A 14,272-nucleotide genomic window follows, 5' to 3' on the forward strand; every position below is an offset into this window, starting at 1 on the left:
CTGCTTTGTCTAGCCTCAGTGGGAGAGCAGGCCCCTAGTCCTGCAGTGACTAGATGTGCCAGGGTAGGTTGGTACCAAGGGGTGCGGGGAGTATCCCCTTCTCAGAGGTCAGAAGGGAAGGGAGGAATGGGGGAAGTGCTATTTGAGGTGAGGACTGGGAGGAAAGGTCAGGGCTGTGATTGGGATGTAAAGTGAATATAAATAAATTAAATGATTAGTGGAAACTGTTTATTTTAGTCTCCAAAAGACATACAACTAATATGCATTCCTGGAACATGTAGATATAAGTCTTACTCAGAGCTTGCAATGGTAAGCTAGTTGAGATCTTTTGAGTACATGCCAACTATGAGGTAACAAAATGTTGGTCAAGGAGATTTGTCTTTCTTTTTCAGAAAAGAATACATTAACAACAAATTAAACGCCATAACTCTACAACTATGCATATCAACTGCTGTGATGCTGAGCATGCTTAAGATGCCTTTCCACATCCATGATTCTTCATTATTACAAAGACGTGCAGCTGTTACAATTTGTATTCAATGTTGAATAAGAACTGTATCTCATAATACACTACTATCTGTAGCAAAGGATTATGCTTTTCAAATCTATACAGATATATTACTTAGTATTTGAAAGCTAAATCATTTCGTGTAAGGCCTCAGAGTTCTGGAATCTGTCAGCACATTAAATACTGAAAAAATATTTTAATATATTTAAATGTCTTCAAAGCTCTAATGAAAAAAACATTCAGATTGAATTTCACTAGTTTAGAAATGAATATTGTTTTAAGTTCAAATACAGAATCAGCTGGGTGTGGCGTGTACATCTGTAGCTCGAGCAATGAGAGCCTGAAGCAGTAACTTCAGGACTTCAAAGTCAGTCTGGGCTACAAACAAATGAACAATGAAGCAAAACAAAGTTCAGATGAAAGAACATAAACTATCTGTGGAAAATGCTAAGATGTGGGGGAAAAGATGACCAAGAGTAAGCCAGGTGTAAAGTATTATTCTAATCTTTATAATGATTAAATCATTTAAAACTCACTTATTTTAAGCAATGCTATAAGAATTTGTATTCACACAGTATGACAAGGTCACAAACAATAAGTCAGATTGTTTATGTATATTAGTTGAGAATAAACACTTTTATACTACAATTCAGAGACCTTTGGAAGATCAAATCAGAAATGCTTCTACTGAAAATATACTTCCACTGGAATTTGGTAATTTTAATTAATTTATCAAATCTGTCAATTAACTTTCCATTCTAGGTACACTACTACTACTGTTGATAAGTTCTTTATCATTATATAGGCTACTTTAAGGCAATGAGACTTAAGTTTTGGGAAAGAATACTAGAAAATCTGAAGTCTAGTGATTCTTCTAATTGGTAGCATTTTCAAGACTCAAAAAAAGAAAGGAATCATCATTTTGAGTGGGAGGCTGTTTAGGAATAAATGAGATAAAAAAAATTCTGTTTCTCAAAAGCTCATGGAACGTGGTTTAAATTGAGATCGATAAGATTAACTAACATTTATGCAACAAACTGTCATGGTTTTCCAGTGTTCACCTGCTTTCAGTGATGAAAGGAGTTTAGAAAAAGCAGAGATGAAGTTGTCATAAAAGTTGATGCTAGCAAACATTGTTAAACAGAAATATAAAAACACACATGCTCTCTTTGAAAGCAACAAAGTCACTGTTTTTACTGATCTGCCTAGTCTTCAGATGATGTTCTGGGAAATACAAACTTCACCAAAACATACGGACTACACACTATAGATTATAAATTCTAACTCAGAATGGATATGCGTCTCAAATGACTTCAATTTCTGATGTGCAATACCCTGTCTTGACTGTAACTTCTTGGTCTAAAGTCATCATCCCATTGTCTTCTCTGCTGTCTTTTTGGCAATATCAAAACTAACTGAGAAAATAACTCTTACTAATTTTTCTAGGATTTAGTAAAAAAAAAAAATTCCTGTAAGCTCATATTAAAAGAAATTATTTCACAATCATGCGTGTTATGAAAAGAACATTAAACTGGATAGGGATCTCAGCTAAATATTGGTGAGTTTATCTTACCCTTGCCAGAGAAGTTCATCATTAGCAAGGTCTTGCCAAACACAGGAAGCTAAGCAGAGGTCAGTTGCATTCAGGTAGGATAAGATGGTGAAGCTCAGCTCAGGAGGCAGCATTTCCAAGTTAATGAACCCTTCCTGTTCTTTAGCCTTCCTTGCCTTCAGAAGATGATAGATATCGATGCCTCCTTGGGCTTGTTTCCTGTGGCTGGTGTGAGAAATGTTGCCTGAAGCCACTCTCCTACTCTGTTCTCTGCTGAGGTAGCCCGTCTCACCGTAGGCTTCCTGTTGGAGATGCTGGTTTCTGGCCACTCTCCAGAGTCCTTGACCCATCTGCAAGCCTGAGAGAAGGCCAGAAAGTAGTAAGAGTGACAAAGCAACAAACCATCTTCCCAGAGGTATAACAAATCTCACAGAACACATTTGTTTATTGGAATGAAAAAGTTCTTATTAAAGTACACATTTAGGAAGAAAACAACCGACTTTTGAGAAGCCTGGTCATAGCTCCTCAGCTGCTAAGAGAGCTGCAGGGTGCTATAAGGAAGCGCAGGATGCTTCAAGTGGAGCACTGGAGAGGGGAGCTTACATACCTGGTCTGCACATCACCTCTCCACCAGCTTGCTTGCTAAAGACTTTCAAAGTTCACAGGTAACAATCATTTGTTCATGTGGAGGGGGTTAAGTTACTGATGTCCTGAAGTTGTAGTCATACAAACTTATGGGCTAGTATTAAATCCAGCTCTGACTGGAGCCCAGGACTTCAGTTAAACAGTCTCCAGACCCTGCTTTTTATCACAACCCAGGCTCAGTTAAGCTAGTTCCTTTTAACCAAACTCCCAGATGCATAATAGCTGTGATGCAGGCTTTCCACTTAATTCCTGCCAGTCTACATTTAGGCTGTAGACTGTAATAAAATGTAACACAGGCCCTGAAGTCTAATTCAAAACCTTATAAATTAGACACCTAGAATAATTTTCTCAGCAATAACTGCCTATTTGGTTTCAAGGCTGCTTAAAAATAAAAATGTAATTGAAGGTAATTTTTCAACTCTTCTCCAAATATCCTTGTGAATTTGTCCAAAGCACCTGGAAAAAGATATAAGGAGGTGTGTTTCAGTCTCCCTCACCTACATGTCACCTGTCAGAGCAGCTGTTAAATATCCTGGACTCCCCATGCACAAATATTTAGAAAATGCCTGGCCTAAACTTACTTGATATTGCTTTCAAAGCAAGCAGTTTTCCCTGAGAAAATAAACTGAGAAAAAAGCTAAATCAGAAGACTATTTAATACAAATAATTTCGTGAATCTCTTTCACACAAAATATTCTTGGTTCATTAACCCAAACTGATTACTACTATTTCAAAACTTTTTAGAAAAAGAATACTGATTTTCACATGGAGTCAGTAAGACAGTGAAATAATTTTCTTGGTATGATTTGAACCTGAGAGAGAACACAGAAAGAAAAAAACACCCATTAGACACACAAAACAAACCACTGGTTACCACTATGGAAGAGTCCTAGAAATAACTTCAGCATACAGAAAAACTTCAAAATGTAGAGAACATTATTTTCTTAATTAAAAAGAAGTCATATGTATATTTACTAAATTTTTTGTTATTATTGGGACAAATAAATTGAGGTTATGGATCAAATAAACCATCTATCTATCTATCTATCTATCTATCTATCTATCTATCTATCTATCCATCCATCCATGTGTGTGTATATATGTATACATGTGTGTCTACACACATGTATACATATATACACACACATCACACATACACATAGATCCAAACACACATATATGGGACGGAAGTTACAAAGGGAAGCAAGATACCAATGATTTTAAAGTATGGAAAAAATTATTTTTGCACAAAAAAGTACAAAAATAACCTTTCCCTTTGTAGCACACAGAACTAAATATTATCAGTTTAACCAGCCTCAAGATTTTTTTATTGAGTATTTTCTTTATTTACATTTCAAATGTTTCCCCTTTCTTAGTTTCCCCCAGGAAACCCCCCATCTCATCTCCTCTCCCCCTGCTTCCATGAGGGTGCTCTTCCACCCACCCACATCCACCCTCGCCCTGGAATTCCCCCATACTGGGGCATCAAGCCTTCACAGGACCAAGGGCCTCTCTTCCCATTGGTGTCTGACAAGACCATCCTCTGCTAAATATGTGGCTGGAGCCATGGGTCTCTCCATGTGTACTCTTTGGTTGGTGGTTTAGTCCCTGAAAGCTCTGAGGGGCGGGAGGGGGGGAGTCTGTTTGGTTGATATTGTTCTTTTTCCTATGGGTTGCAACGCCCCTAAGCTCCTTCAGTCCTTTCTCTAACTCCTCCATTAGGGACCCTGTGCTCAGTCCAATGGTTGGCTGCAAGCATCCGCCTCTGTATTTGTCAAGCTCTGGCAGAGCCTCCAAGGAGACAGTTATATCAGACTCCTGTCAGCATGCACTTCTTGCAAGCTGGTACAATCACTCTGGAAAGCAGTCTGGCGGTTCCTCAGAAAATTGGACACAGTATTACCTGAGGACCCAACTATACCACTCCTGGGCATATAACCAAAAGATGCTCCAACATGTAACAAGGACATATGCTCCACTATGTTCATAGCAGCCTTATTTATAATAGCCAGAAGCTGGAAAGAACCCAGATGTCCTTCAAAAGAAGAATGGATAAAGAAAATGTGGTACATTTATACAATGGAGTACTACTCAGCTATTAAAAACAATGACTTCATGAAATTCTTAGGCAAATGGATGGAACTTGAAAATATCCTCCTGAGTGAGGTAACTCAATCACAAAATAACACACATGGTATGCACTCACTGATAAATGGATATTAACCTAAAAGCTCTGAATACCCAAGATACAATTCACAGAGCACATGAAGCTCAAGAAGAAAGAATACCAAAGTGTGGATGCTTCGGTCCTTCTTAGGAGGGGGAACAAAATACTCAATGGATGAAATACGGAGACAAAGTGTGGAGCAGAGACTGAAGGAAAGGCCATCCAGAGACTGTTCCACCTGGAGATTCATCCCATATACAGACACCAAATCCAGACACTATTGTGGATGCCAAGAAGTGCTTGCTGACAGCAACCTCAAGCTTTAAAAATTAAAGTCATGGGGCTGGAGAGATGACTCAGTGGTTAATAGCACTGGCTGTTTTCCTTGAAGATTCAGGTTCAATTCCTAGCACCCACATGTCAGTTCACAACAATCTGTAATTCTAGTTCCAAGGGATCCAATGCTGACTTCCAGCCTCTGCAAGCACTGCATGCACATGGTGCACACACACACATACTTTCAGGAAAATATATAAAATCAAAATATTAAGACAAACCACAATCTGGGAAAATATTTGTAAAACACATTTATAATAAAAGACCTGTATCCAAAACAAAAAGAAAACAAACAATCCACTCATTGCTGGTGGAAGTGCAAACTGGTACAACCACTCCCAAAATCAATCTGGTGATTCCTCAGAAAATTGAAAACAGTTCTACCTGAAGACTCAGCTGCACCATATCACAAGGACTCATGTTCCACTTCTGTATTAGTCAGAGTTCTCTAGAGTCACAGAACACGTGGAATGTCTTTCTTTATTGAGGGAATTTATAATGATGACTTAGTCTGTATTCCAACTCCCCACAATGGTCAGCTGTGAATGGAAAGTAGTTTCTTCATCCCACAAGGCTAGTTGTTTCAGCTGGTCTTCCTTAGAAGTAGATTCCAACAGATGTGCTGACTAAGAAGAGTAAATCTTCCTTCTCCCAATGTCCTTATGTAGGTCTCCAGCTGAAGGTGTGACCCAGATTAAAGGTGTGTACCACTAATCCTGGATCTGGGACTTGTTTTGTCCCAGGCTGACCTTGAACTCAGAGATCTCCTTGCCTTAGTCTCCTGGGATTAAAAGCATGTACTATCTTACTTGGGCCAAAGCTTTTCATAGCCTTAAGATCTCCATGCCAAGATCCGGGTCAGAAACTTGTGTCTTCCAACCTCCAGATCTGGATGACAGGTGAGCCTCCAATTCTGAATTGTAGATTGGCAGTTCAGATTGGCAACCAGGAATAGCCATTACAACTATGTTCATAACAGCCTTATTTGTAATAGCCAGAAGCTGGAAACAACCCAAATGTCCCTCAACCAAAGAATGGATACAGAAACTGTAGTGTATTTATACAATGGAATATCAGCTATTAAGAACAAGAATATTATGAATTTTGTAGGTAAATGAGTGGAACTAAATAAATATCCTGAGTGATGTAACCCAGACCCAAAAGGACATATATGGTATATACTCACTGATAAGTGGATATTAGCCAAAAAGTTCAGAATACCCATGATACCACAGACTGTATAAAGCTTAACAAGTGTGGATGCTTCAATCCCACTTAGAAGGTGAAACAAAATATTCAAAGGAGGCAGAGGGAGGGAGGAACCTGGGTGGGTGGGAGAAAGGAGGGGAAGGGGAAAAAGGGTGGTAGGATCAGGTATGGGGATAGACAGGAGAGAAGCCCCAAGGGCCAGGAGAATGAATAGAAATAAGCACCAGTGTGGGGTGAGGGACACGGATTGCGGGATGAGGGGACTTCTAGAAAGTCTCACTGCTTGAGTTATGGTCTCCCTGCTATTCTTCAGAAGATATGGTACACTGCTTTGAGTCTATCTGCAGTTGCCAAGCAGGATCTTGCAGTTGCCAAGCTTCAGGGCACATTGTGCAGGTGGGGAAAGGTAGGGGGTGAGGGTAAGGGCGAGGGTCCTGGCTTCTGGTACATCTGGATTAGAACTTCTAACAGCAGGCATCACGGGTGATATCTTCTGAAGAATAGCAGGTTGCGGTCCTCCTTGCCCCCACGAATAACTAGGACCCACCGGTCGGGTCAAGTAGCACCCAGACCTGGGGCTCGAGGCACGGACCCCTCCGGATGGACCCTCATTGAGAGGACGTGCGCACGACATCAAGATTGAGTGAGACAGAGATCGTCGCCTGCGACCTGTCGTCCTCGGAACCAGGTTGATTCTGCCATCAAGAAGACGGTTGAAGTTCATTACCATCAGCTGAAAATTGAAGAGGATCCAGAAGTGACTCCACAGGAGACTGACACAGCTGCCAGCTCCCCTGCCTCCCCCTACGGTCGACCCCTAGACTTCCACGCCCTCCAGAAGGGTTCCTGGTATGCCTGGCTTTGCCCTCGTTTCTCTCGATAGAGAGCTTGGCCTCTTGATCACCCCAACAAAAATTGGCTTTTTCCTAAACCAAGGCCGCCCTTGATATGGCCGCTAACATTGGGGAGCCTTCCTTTATGACAATATTACACCCCAAACTGACAAATGGTTGGTAACTTGAACATTTACAAAAGACTAGGATGGCTGTGAGTTAGCCCAATGATGGGATTATTGTAGGTCCACTTCCCAGGGGCCCACCCAATGCAGCCGAAAAGGAGTGCGTGGCGCTGGGAGTGGGTGCAGCCTATATGGCCTAAGACAGGGCTCTCACCCTCCTTTCACCCACCTCGGGGTCCCTTGACGTTGCCCATCGTCGACAGCCTAAAGCCTTCGACCATGGATGTGACTCATCTCACATCAATGTTTTGGGGTTGTGAACTTGTCTAAGACCCCCCATAATTAGACATCCAAATTCAAAACTCTCATAGTTGGGATTGATCATAAGATGCCTTCTCTAACTAAACAGAGAAGGGGGAGATGCCAGAAGCTAGGACCCTTGCCCTTACCCTCACCCCCTACCTTTCCCCACCTGCACAATGTCCCCTGAAGCTTGGCAACTGCAAGATCCTGCTTGGCAACTGCAGATAGACTCAAAGCAGTGTACCATATCTTCTGAAAAATAGCAGGGAGACCATAACTCAAGCAGTGTACCATATCTTCTGAAGAATAGCAGATAGATCATAATTCAAGGCAGTGTACCGTATAGACCATGACATGTTTCAAGGCACAGGCCAAGAAGATTCTGTACTTTTCCACCACCTGACCCCTCTTACCCCCTCCCCTTGTAAAACGCGCTATAAAAAAGCATTTCATGTTGAAAAAAAATTAAAAAAAAAAGAATTGTTACAATTTAAAAAAAAAAAAAAAAGAAAGTCTCAGACATCAGGGATATGAGAGGCTCCCAGGACTCAACAGGGATAACTTAAGCTGAAATGCTCAACATCGGGCACTGAAGAGACCACTCCCAGTAGATAGATAGGGCTCCAGTGGAGGGATAGGGCCACCTACCCATCTCAAAATTTTTGACTCAGAATTTTTCCTGTCTAAAGGAAATGCAGAGACAAAAATGGAGCAGAGACTGAAGGAAAGGCCCAACTTGGGATCCATTCCATGCACAGGCACCAAACCCTGACACTACTGCTGATGTCAAAATGTGCTTCCAGACAGGAGCCTGGCATGACTTTACTCTCAGAAGCTCTACCAGCACCAGACTGAGACAGATGTAGATACAGCCAACCACTGTACTGAGGTCAGGGATCCCTATGGAAGAGTTAGGGGAAGGACTGAAGAAGGTAAAGGGGACAGCAACCCCATAGGAAAACCAACAGTATCAACTAACTGTATCCCTCAGAGCTCCTGGGGTCTAAGCCACCAACCAAAGAGCATACACGGACTGGTCCATAGTCCCCTGCTATAGATGTCGCTCAGGACTGCCGTGTCTGACCTCAGTAGGAGGGGATGTTCTTTGGCCTGTCGTTCTTTGCTTGATGCCCCAGAGAAGGGGGATGCTAGAGGGGTGAGGTCGGGGTGAGTGAGTAGGTGAGTAACCTCTTAGGGGAAAGGGGAGGGGTGACAGGTAGGGGCTCATGGAGCGGGGACCGGGAAGGGGTATAACATTTGAAATGTGAATAAATAATTTTAAAAATTAAATAAAAGACTGGTAATGGCTCAGCTGTTATGAGCACTTTCAACTCTTGCACAGGAGCAGTGTGTGGTTTCTAGCACCCATGTCAGGTAATTTACAATTGCCTGTAGTCCAGCTCCAAGATCTGCTGTCTCTGGCCTCCATGAGCACCCACATATTCCTATATATAGAAAAACACTGGTGATTCTAATGCTTGTGAGGAAGTGAACATGAGGGCACACTTGGAGGATAGTTTGGTAGTTTCTTTCTTTCTTTCTTTCTTTCTTTCTTTCTTTCTTTCTCTCTCTCTCTCTTTCTTTCTTTCTTTCTTTTTTAGCTTTTAATAATTTTTTTTACTTTTATTGGATATTTTCTTTATTTACATTTCAAATGTTATCCCTTTCCAGGACTCTCCTCTGGAAACCCCCATCCCCTCCCCCCTCCCCCTGCCCTTATGAAGGTGCTCCCCTATCCACCCACCTACTCCCACCTTCCCACACTGGCATTCCCCTATACTGGGGCATTGAACCCCCACAGGACCAAGGGCTGCTCCTCCCACTGATGTCCAACAAGGCCATCCTCTGCCACATACTAGCTGGGAGCCATGTGTATGTACTCTTTGGTTGGTGGTCCATTCCTCGGGAGCTCCAGGGGATCTGGCTTGTAGATCCTGTTGCTCCCCTCAGAGGGCTTCAAACCCCTCAGCTCCTTCAGTCCCTTCTCCAACTCCTCCATCAGGACCCCACACTCAGTCCAATGGTTGGCTTGAGCATCAGCCTCTATATCTGTCAGGCTCTGGCAGAGCCTCTCAGGAGACATCAATATCAGGCTCCAGTCAGCAGGCACTTCCCTGAATCCCCAATAGTGTCCAGGTTTGGTGACTGTATATGTGATGGATCCCTAGGTGGGGCAGTCTCTGGATGGCCTTTCCTTCAGTCTCTGTTCCACATTTTGTCTCCATATTTCCTCCTGTGAGCATTTTGTACAAAATTAAATATAGTTTGTAACATGCAATCTAACACTCACACTTACTTACTTTCATAAGTTAAAAATGTATGTCCATATAAAATGTTTGTACATGAATGTCTGTAACAGTTTTATTTATAAGTGCTCACACTTAAAAGAAATTAAGGTATGCTTCAGCAGGAAAGTACACAAACAATGGCACATTTCCTACAATGAAACAGTACTCATCATAAATACTTTCAACAGGGAAGCACAATGCTATACAAAGCCGAAAAGTATGCTCACTTGTCAAAGTGTCCTGGTCAAAGAAAATCAGATGAACAGTGAGATCACCTAATATGCCAAGAACTTCAAATTGAAAAACACATTTTTTTTTAATATTTGCAAACATAAGTTTTAGTGTAAATATGAGTTACTGTGATAAAATTATGGCTGGTTATTTATATGTACTATGGAAAATAGATATTCTCATAAGATTATATAATATATGATAGATTTATGATATATTATATCATAAGATTATTCTCATAAGAAAATATTCTCATAAGAGTATAGGCTAGTTCCCATGTATACAGAAATTACTTCTCATTATTTATGGCAGTGCCTTCTATATAGTTGTTATATAAACACTGAAATGGGTCAACCACTGTTCTGTGGAAAATCAAAGGTTAGGTTCAGGCAATGGCCAAATAGGTAAATGAACGTGATTCAAGAATGGGTGGTCTCCTAAAATCTTATGCAATCACAACTCCTGACTACCAGGTCCTTCGTTCCTTACTTTCAGCTTACATTATCAAGTAATGTAATGTTTCTCAGAGACATTATATACATTTCTGGTTTAAGAGCAAAATAATTCATATTCAGTTCAGAATACATGTATGCATTCCAGTACTAGACAGGGGATTCTGAAATCTTCCTCTCATGGTTGCTGCGTTACCTTGAACACTCAGTGGGAATATGTCACAGGGACTGAAACATGGCTGTTTTTATTAACTTAGTCATAAGACTTTTATATTTTGGCTTCTTTATTAATGTTCCTTATTCCATTTCAAGTTTAATGATCTGCTCCCAAATGTCTATGCTGTTATAGTAGAGTAGCTGAGCTGACATAAATGGAAGCAAGATTTAAGATGGATTTGAAAACAAAGAAAACTTCTGAAAAATATTTACTTATAATCCATAAGCTCAATTAGCTAAAGCTGCCTTTAAGAATGAACAGCATATGAAATGGGGTAGCCCATGAAGGCACTTTGTAAAGACTGATGATCCATGTTGGATTCCCAGGACCCACGTGGTAGAAAAAGACAGAAGACTCCTACAAGTTGTCTTCTTATTTCCAGTATATGTAATGACAAAGGCACACCCGCACACATACTAACGTACTCATACAAATATAAAGCACACAAATAAAATACATACGAAATGAAAAATACACAGAGTATATCGACACATTTTTGTAATAGAGGAAAAGCTACACTCCTTTGGAGACATAGCCATTGGTAGGCTCAAGCCTCAGAGTATGGCTCAATACTCATGTCCATATGAGTAGCACTAACTAGACTCCAGAGATTTTTTTTCTTTATCTTTTCTTAATATCAAGTAGGAGGTAAAGTTCTGTGACTGGGGTCATGACAGGAACTAGAGAGAACCAAAGGAAGGTAATAGTGGATGGCTATGAGCAAAATACATAGTATACATGTATGAGAAATTCTAAGAATTATTAAGATATTATTTTAAAAGGAATAGATTAGTTTAGAATAATGCAGAGAAGGAAGCAGAAATATATGTCCTAAAGAGCCCAAAAAGGTGGAGGACTCAAAGACAGGGACAAAAAGGATAAGATGAATAATGAAAACCAGGGGGGTAATTTCTCTGAGTCACTGCTTCTTTACTTGTATAATAAGACTAGAAAAGATTCTTCTTTGGAGCCATGATCAAGCAGTTAAAAGCATGTACTGGCCTTGCTCAGGACCTGAGTTAAGCTCCTAGCACCCATTCTGGGTAGCCCACAAATGCCTGTAACCCCATCTTGGTGGGATCTGATATTCTGGCTTCTGTGGGCTCCTGAACACACATGCACATAATCTCACAAAAACATACAACACATACGCATAATTAAAAATGATATCCTTTTATGCATAATGGTTACCAAACAACCCACCCTAAAGTAAAGACCATCAGCCCTCCTGGAGTCCATACAGCTTATGTCAGCATTTTATTTTCACTACGATATAATGTGCAGTCATTAAAGTATTACAAAACACATACAATATTCCACAACCTTTTTTATTCAGTGACTTTTCAGTAAAACCTAACAATTTTCTATGTGTATATTTGTGTATTTGTTTTGAGTGTGTGTGTATACACTTGCACATGGAGGTCTGAAATCCTTTATTGCTCTTCTTTTAGTTAATGACACGGAAGCTGAAGCTTATGAATTTTGACAAGGATGGCTGGCTGGTCAAGGAGCTTCAGGGACCACCCCTCACCCAACTCTGGTTGCACTTTTCACATAAGTGTTAAGGATCTAAGCTCAGGGTCTCATGCCTGTACAGCTGAGCCACTCCCCCAGCCCAATTATAACACTAACTTTAACAGATATTACAAATCTATTCTACATACCATGTTCTAGGGAGCTCCTACACTTTCAGAATATGAAGTTACAATGAAAAAGTTTATCTTTCAATTTTTGCCTTTCCAAACCAACCAACCAGAGCTCCCAGGGTCTAAACCACCAGCCTAGGAACACACATGGAGAGACCCGTAGCTCCAGTTGTTTATGTAGTGGAGGATGGCCTTGTCGGGCATTTGTGGGATAGGAAGTCCTTGGTCCTGTGATGGCTGGATGCCCCAGTGTGGGGGAATTGTGGGCGGGGAGGTGGGAGTGGGTGGATAGGTCGGGGCACACCCTCATAGAAGCAGGAGAAGGGGAAATGGGATGGGGGTTTCTGGGTGGGGGGAAAGGGGATAACATCTGAAATGTAAATAAATAAAATATTCAATAAAAAATTAAATAAATAAATAAAATCTGCCAATAAAATCTGCCCCCCAGACATAGTTTTTCTATGTAGTCCCAGCTGTCCTGTAACTCACTCTGTAGACCAGGTTAGCCTTGTTGGGATTAAAGGTGCATGCCACCACTGCTGGGTAAGGCAATATTTCTCAAAGATGGACTGAGTTAGCTAAAGTCAAACTATAACAAAAGCAATTATGATAGTTTGAAGAGAGAACTTTGGAATTAATTTGATGGTGTGCCTAATGGGCAAATGTTGGACAATTTGGATATAAAGTAAGAAGGGAAATGATGGATTATATTATATTGATATTAAAAACCTACAAATCTACATAAATGACCAATGAAAATATAAACAAAAGAGAAGAGAATGCTTTCTTCAACATTATAATCTCTAATAAAGACAAGGAATCATGGAGATAGAAGTCATTTCATAACCTTTGGAGAAAAAATAATGCAAGGTACAATTATCAATAAATCTAGAATGGAATTTGAGAATTAGCAGAGTGACTCCATTAAGAAAAATTCCAAAACGTTAAATAAGAATTATTTTTGACATTTTGAGAAATATTAATTCCTAAATTAGTATGTGCATGCATGTAATATATGCAGATGCCCAAGAGGCAGGAAGAGAGCATCAAATCCCCTGCCCAGACACAGGCGCTGGAATCTGAACTCTGGTTCTTTTGAAGAGCAGAAAGTGCTCTTTAAGCTGGGCAGTGGTGGCGCACGCCTTTAATCCCAGCACTTGGGAGGCAGAAGCAGGAGGATTCCTGAGTTTGAGGCCAGCCTGGTCTACAGAGTGAGTTACAGGACAGCCAGAGATACATAGAGAAACCATGTCTCGAAAAACAAAAAAACAAACAAAACAAAAACCAACCCCTCCCCTAAAAAAAGAAAATGCTCTTTAATTGTTCTCTTTGACCACAAGAATAATTGCCCCGCCCCTCAAAGACAGAGAAAAACTTTTAAAGACAAAAAAAAGAAAAAAATATATATCCATATATTCCACGTGTTGTTTTGGATGTGGAGATTTAATTCTTAGACATTCTGGTCTTGTTGTCTTGTTCCCTTCCTTTTGTTCAGAGTATTATACTGGAAACACTTATATAATACTCAAAATAAACATTAACCAGTGATACTGTTTCAGTGCTATAAATCAGTTTATTTATTTTTACTCTGTAGCAACCACTGAAAACTCTTATATATCATTATGCCTTAATTCTCACAATCATCTTCAAGGGTCAATGCATAGACATTCATACAGGTAAGATGACCATATACATGAATAAAAGTAAGCTCTCAGAAAATAAAGGAATTCTCAGAACTACAGAACATTACAGAGCAATTA

The 14,272-nt window shown here is 40.4% G+C and overlaps 1 protein-coding gene across 1 annotated transcript in view; it reads right to left on the minus strand.

Annotated features, from left to right (window-relative positions):
- The window catches only part of Fbxo8 (F-box protein 8), a 43,177-nt gene that overhangs the window by 22,230 nt on the left and 6,675 nt on the right, over nucleotides 1–14,272 (minus strand). Inside the window, exon 2 of the mRNA XM_028757739.1 lies at nucleotides 2,082–2,418. Coding sequence (XP_028613572.1) covers nucleotides 2,082–2,410 — 329 coding nt within the window. The 5' untranslated portion in view covers nucleotides 2,411–2,418. The remainder of the gene's footprint in view (nucleotides 1–2,081; nucleotides 2,419–14,272) is intronic.

This window comes from Grammomys surdaster, unplaced genomic scaffold, assembly GCF_004785775.1.
Source record: "Grammomys surdaster isolate TR1022 unplaced genomic scaffold, NIH_TR_1.0 126182, whole genome shotgun sequence".
NCBI classification, from domain to species: Eukaryota; Metazoa; Chordata; class Mammalia; order Rodentia; family Muridae; genus Grammomys; species Grammomys surdaster.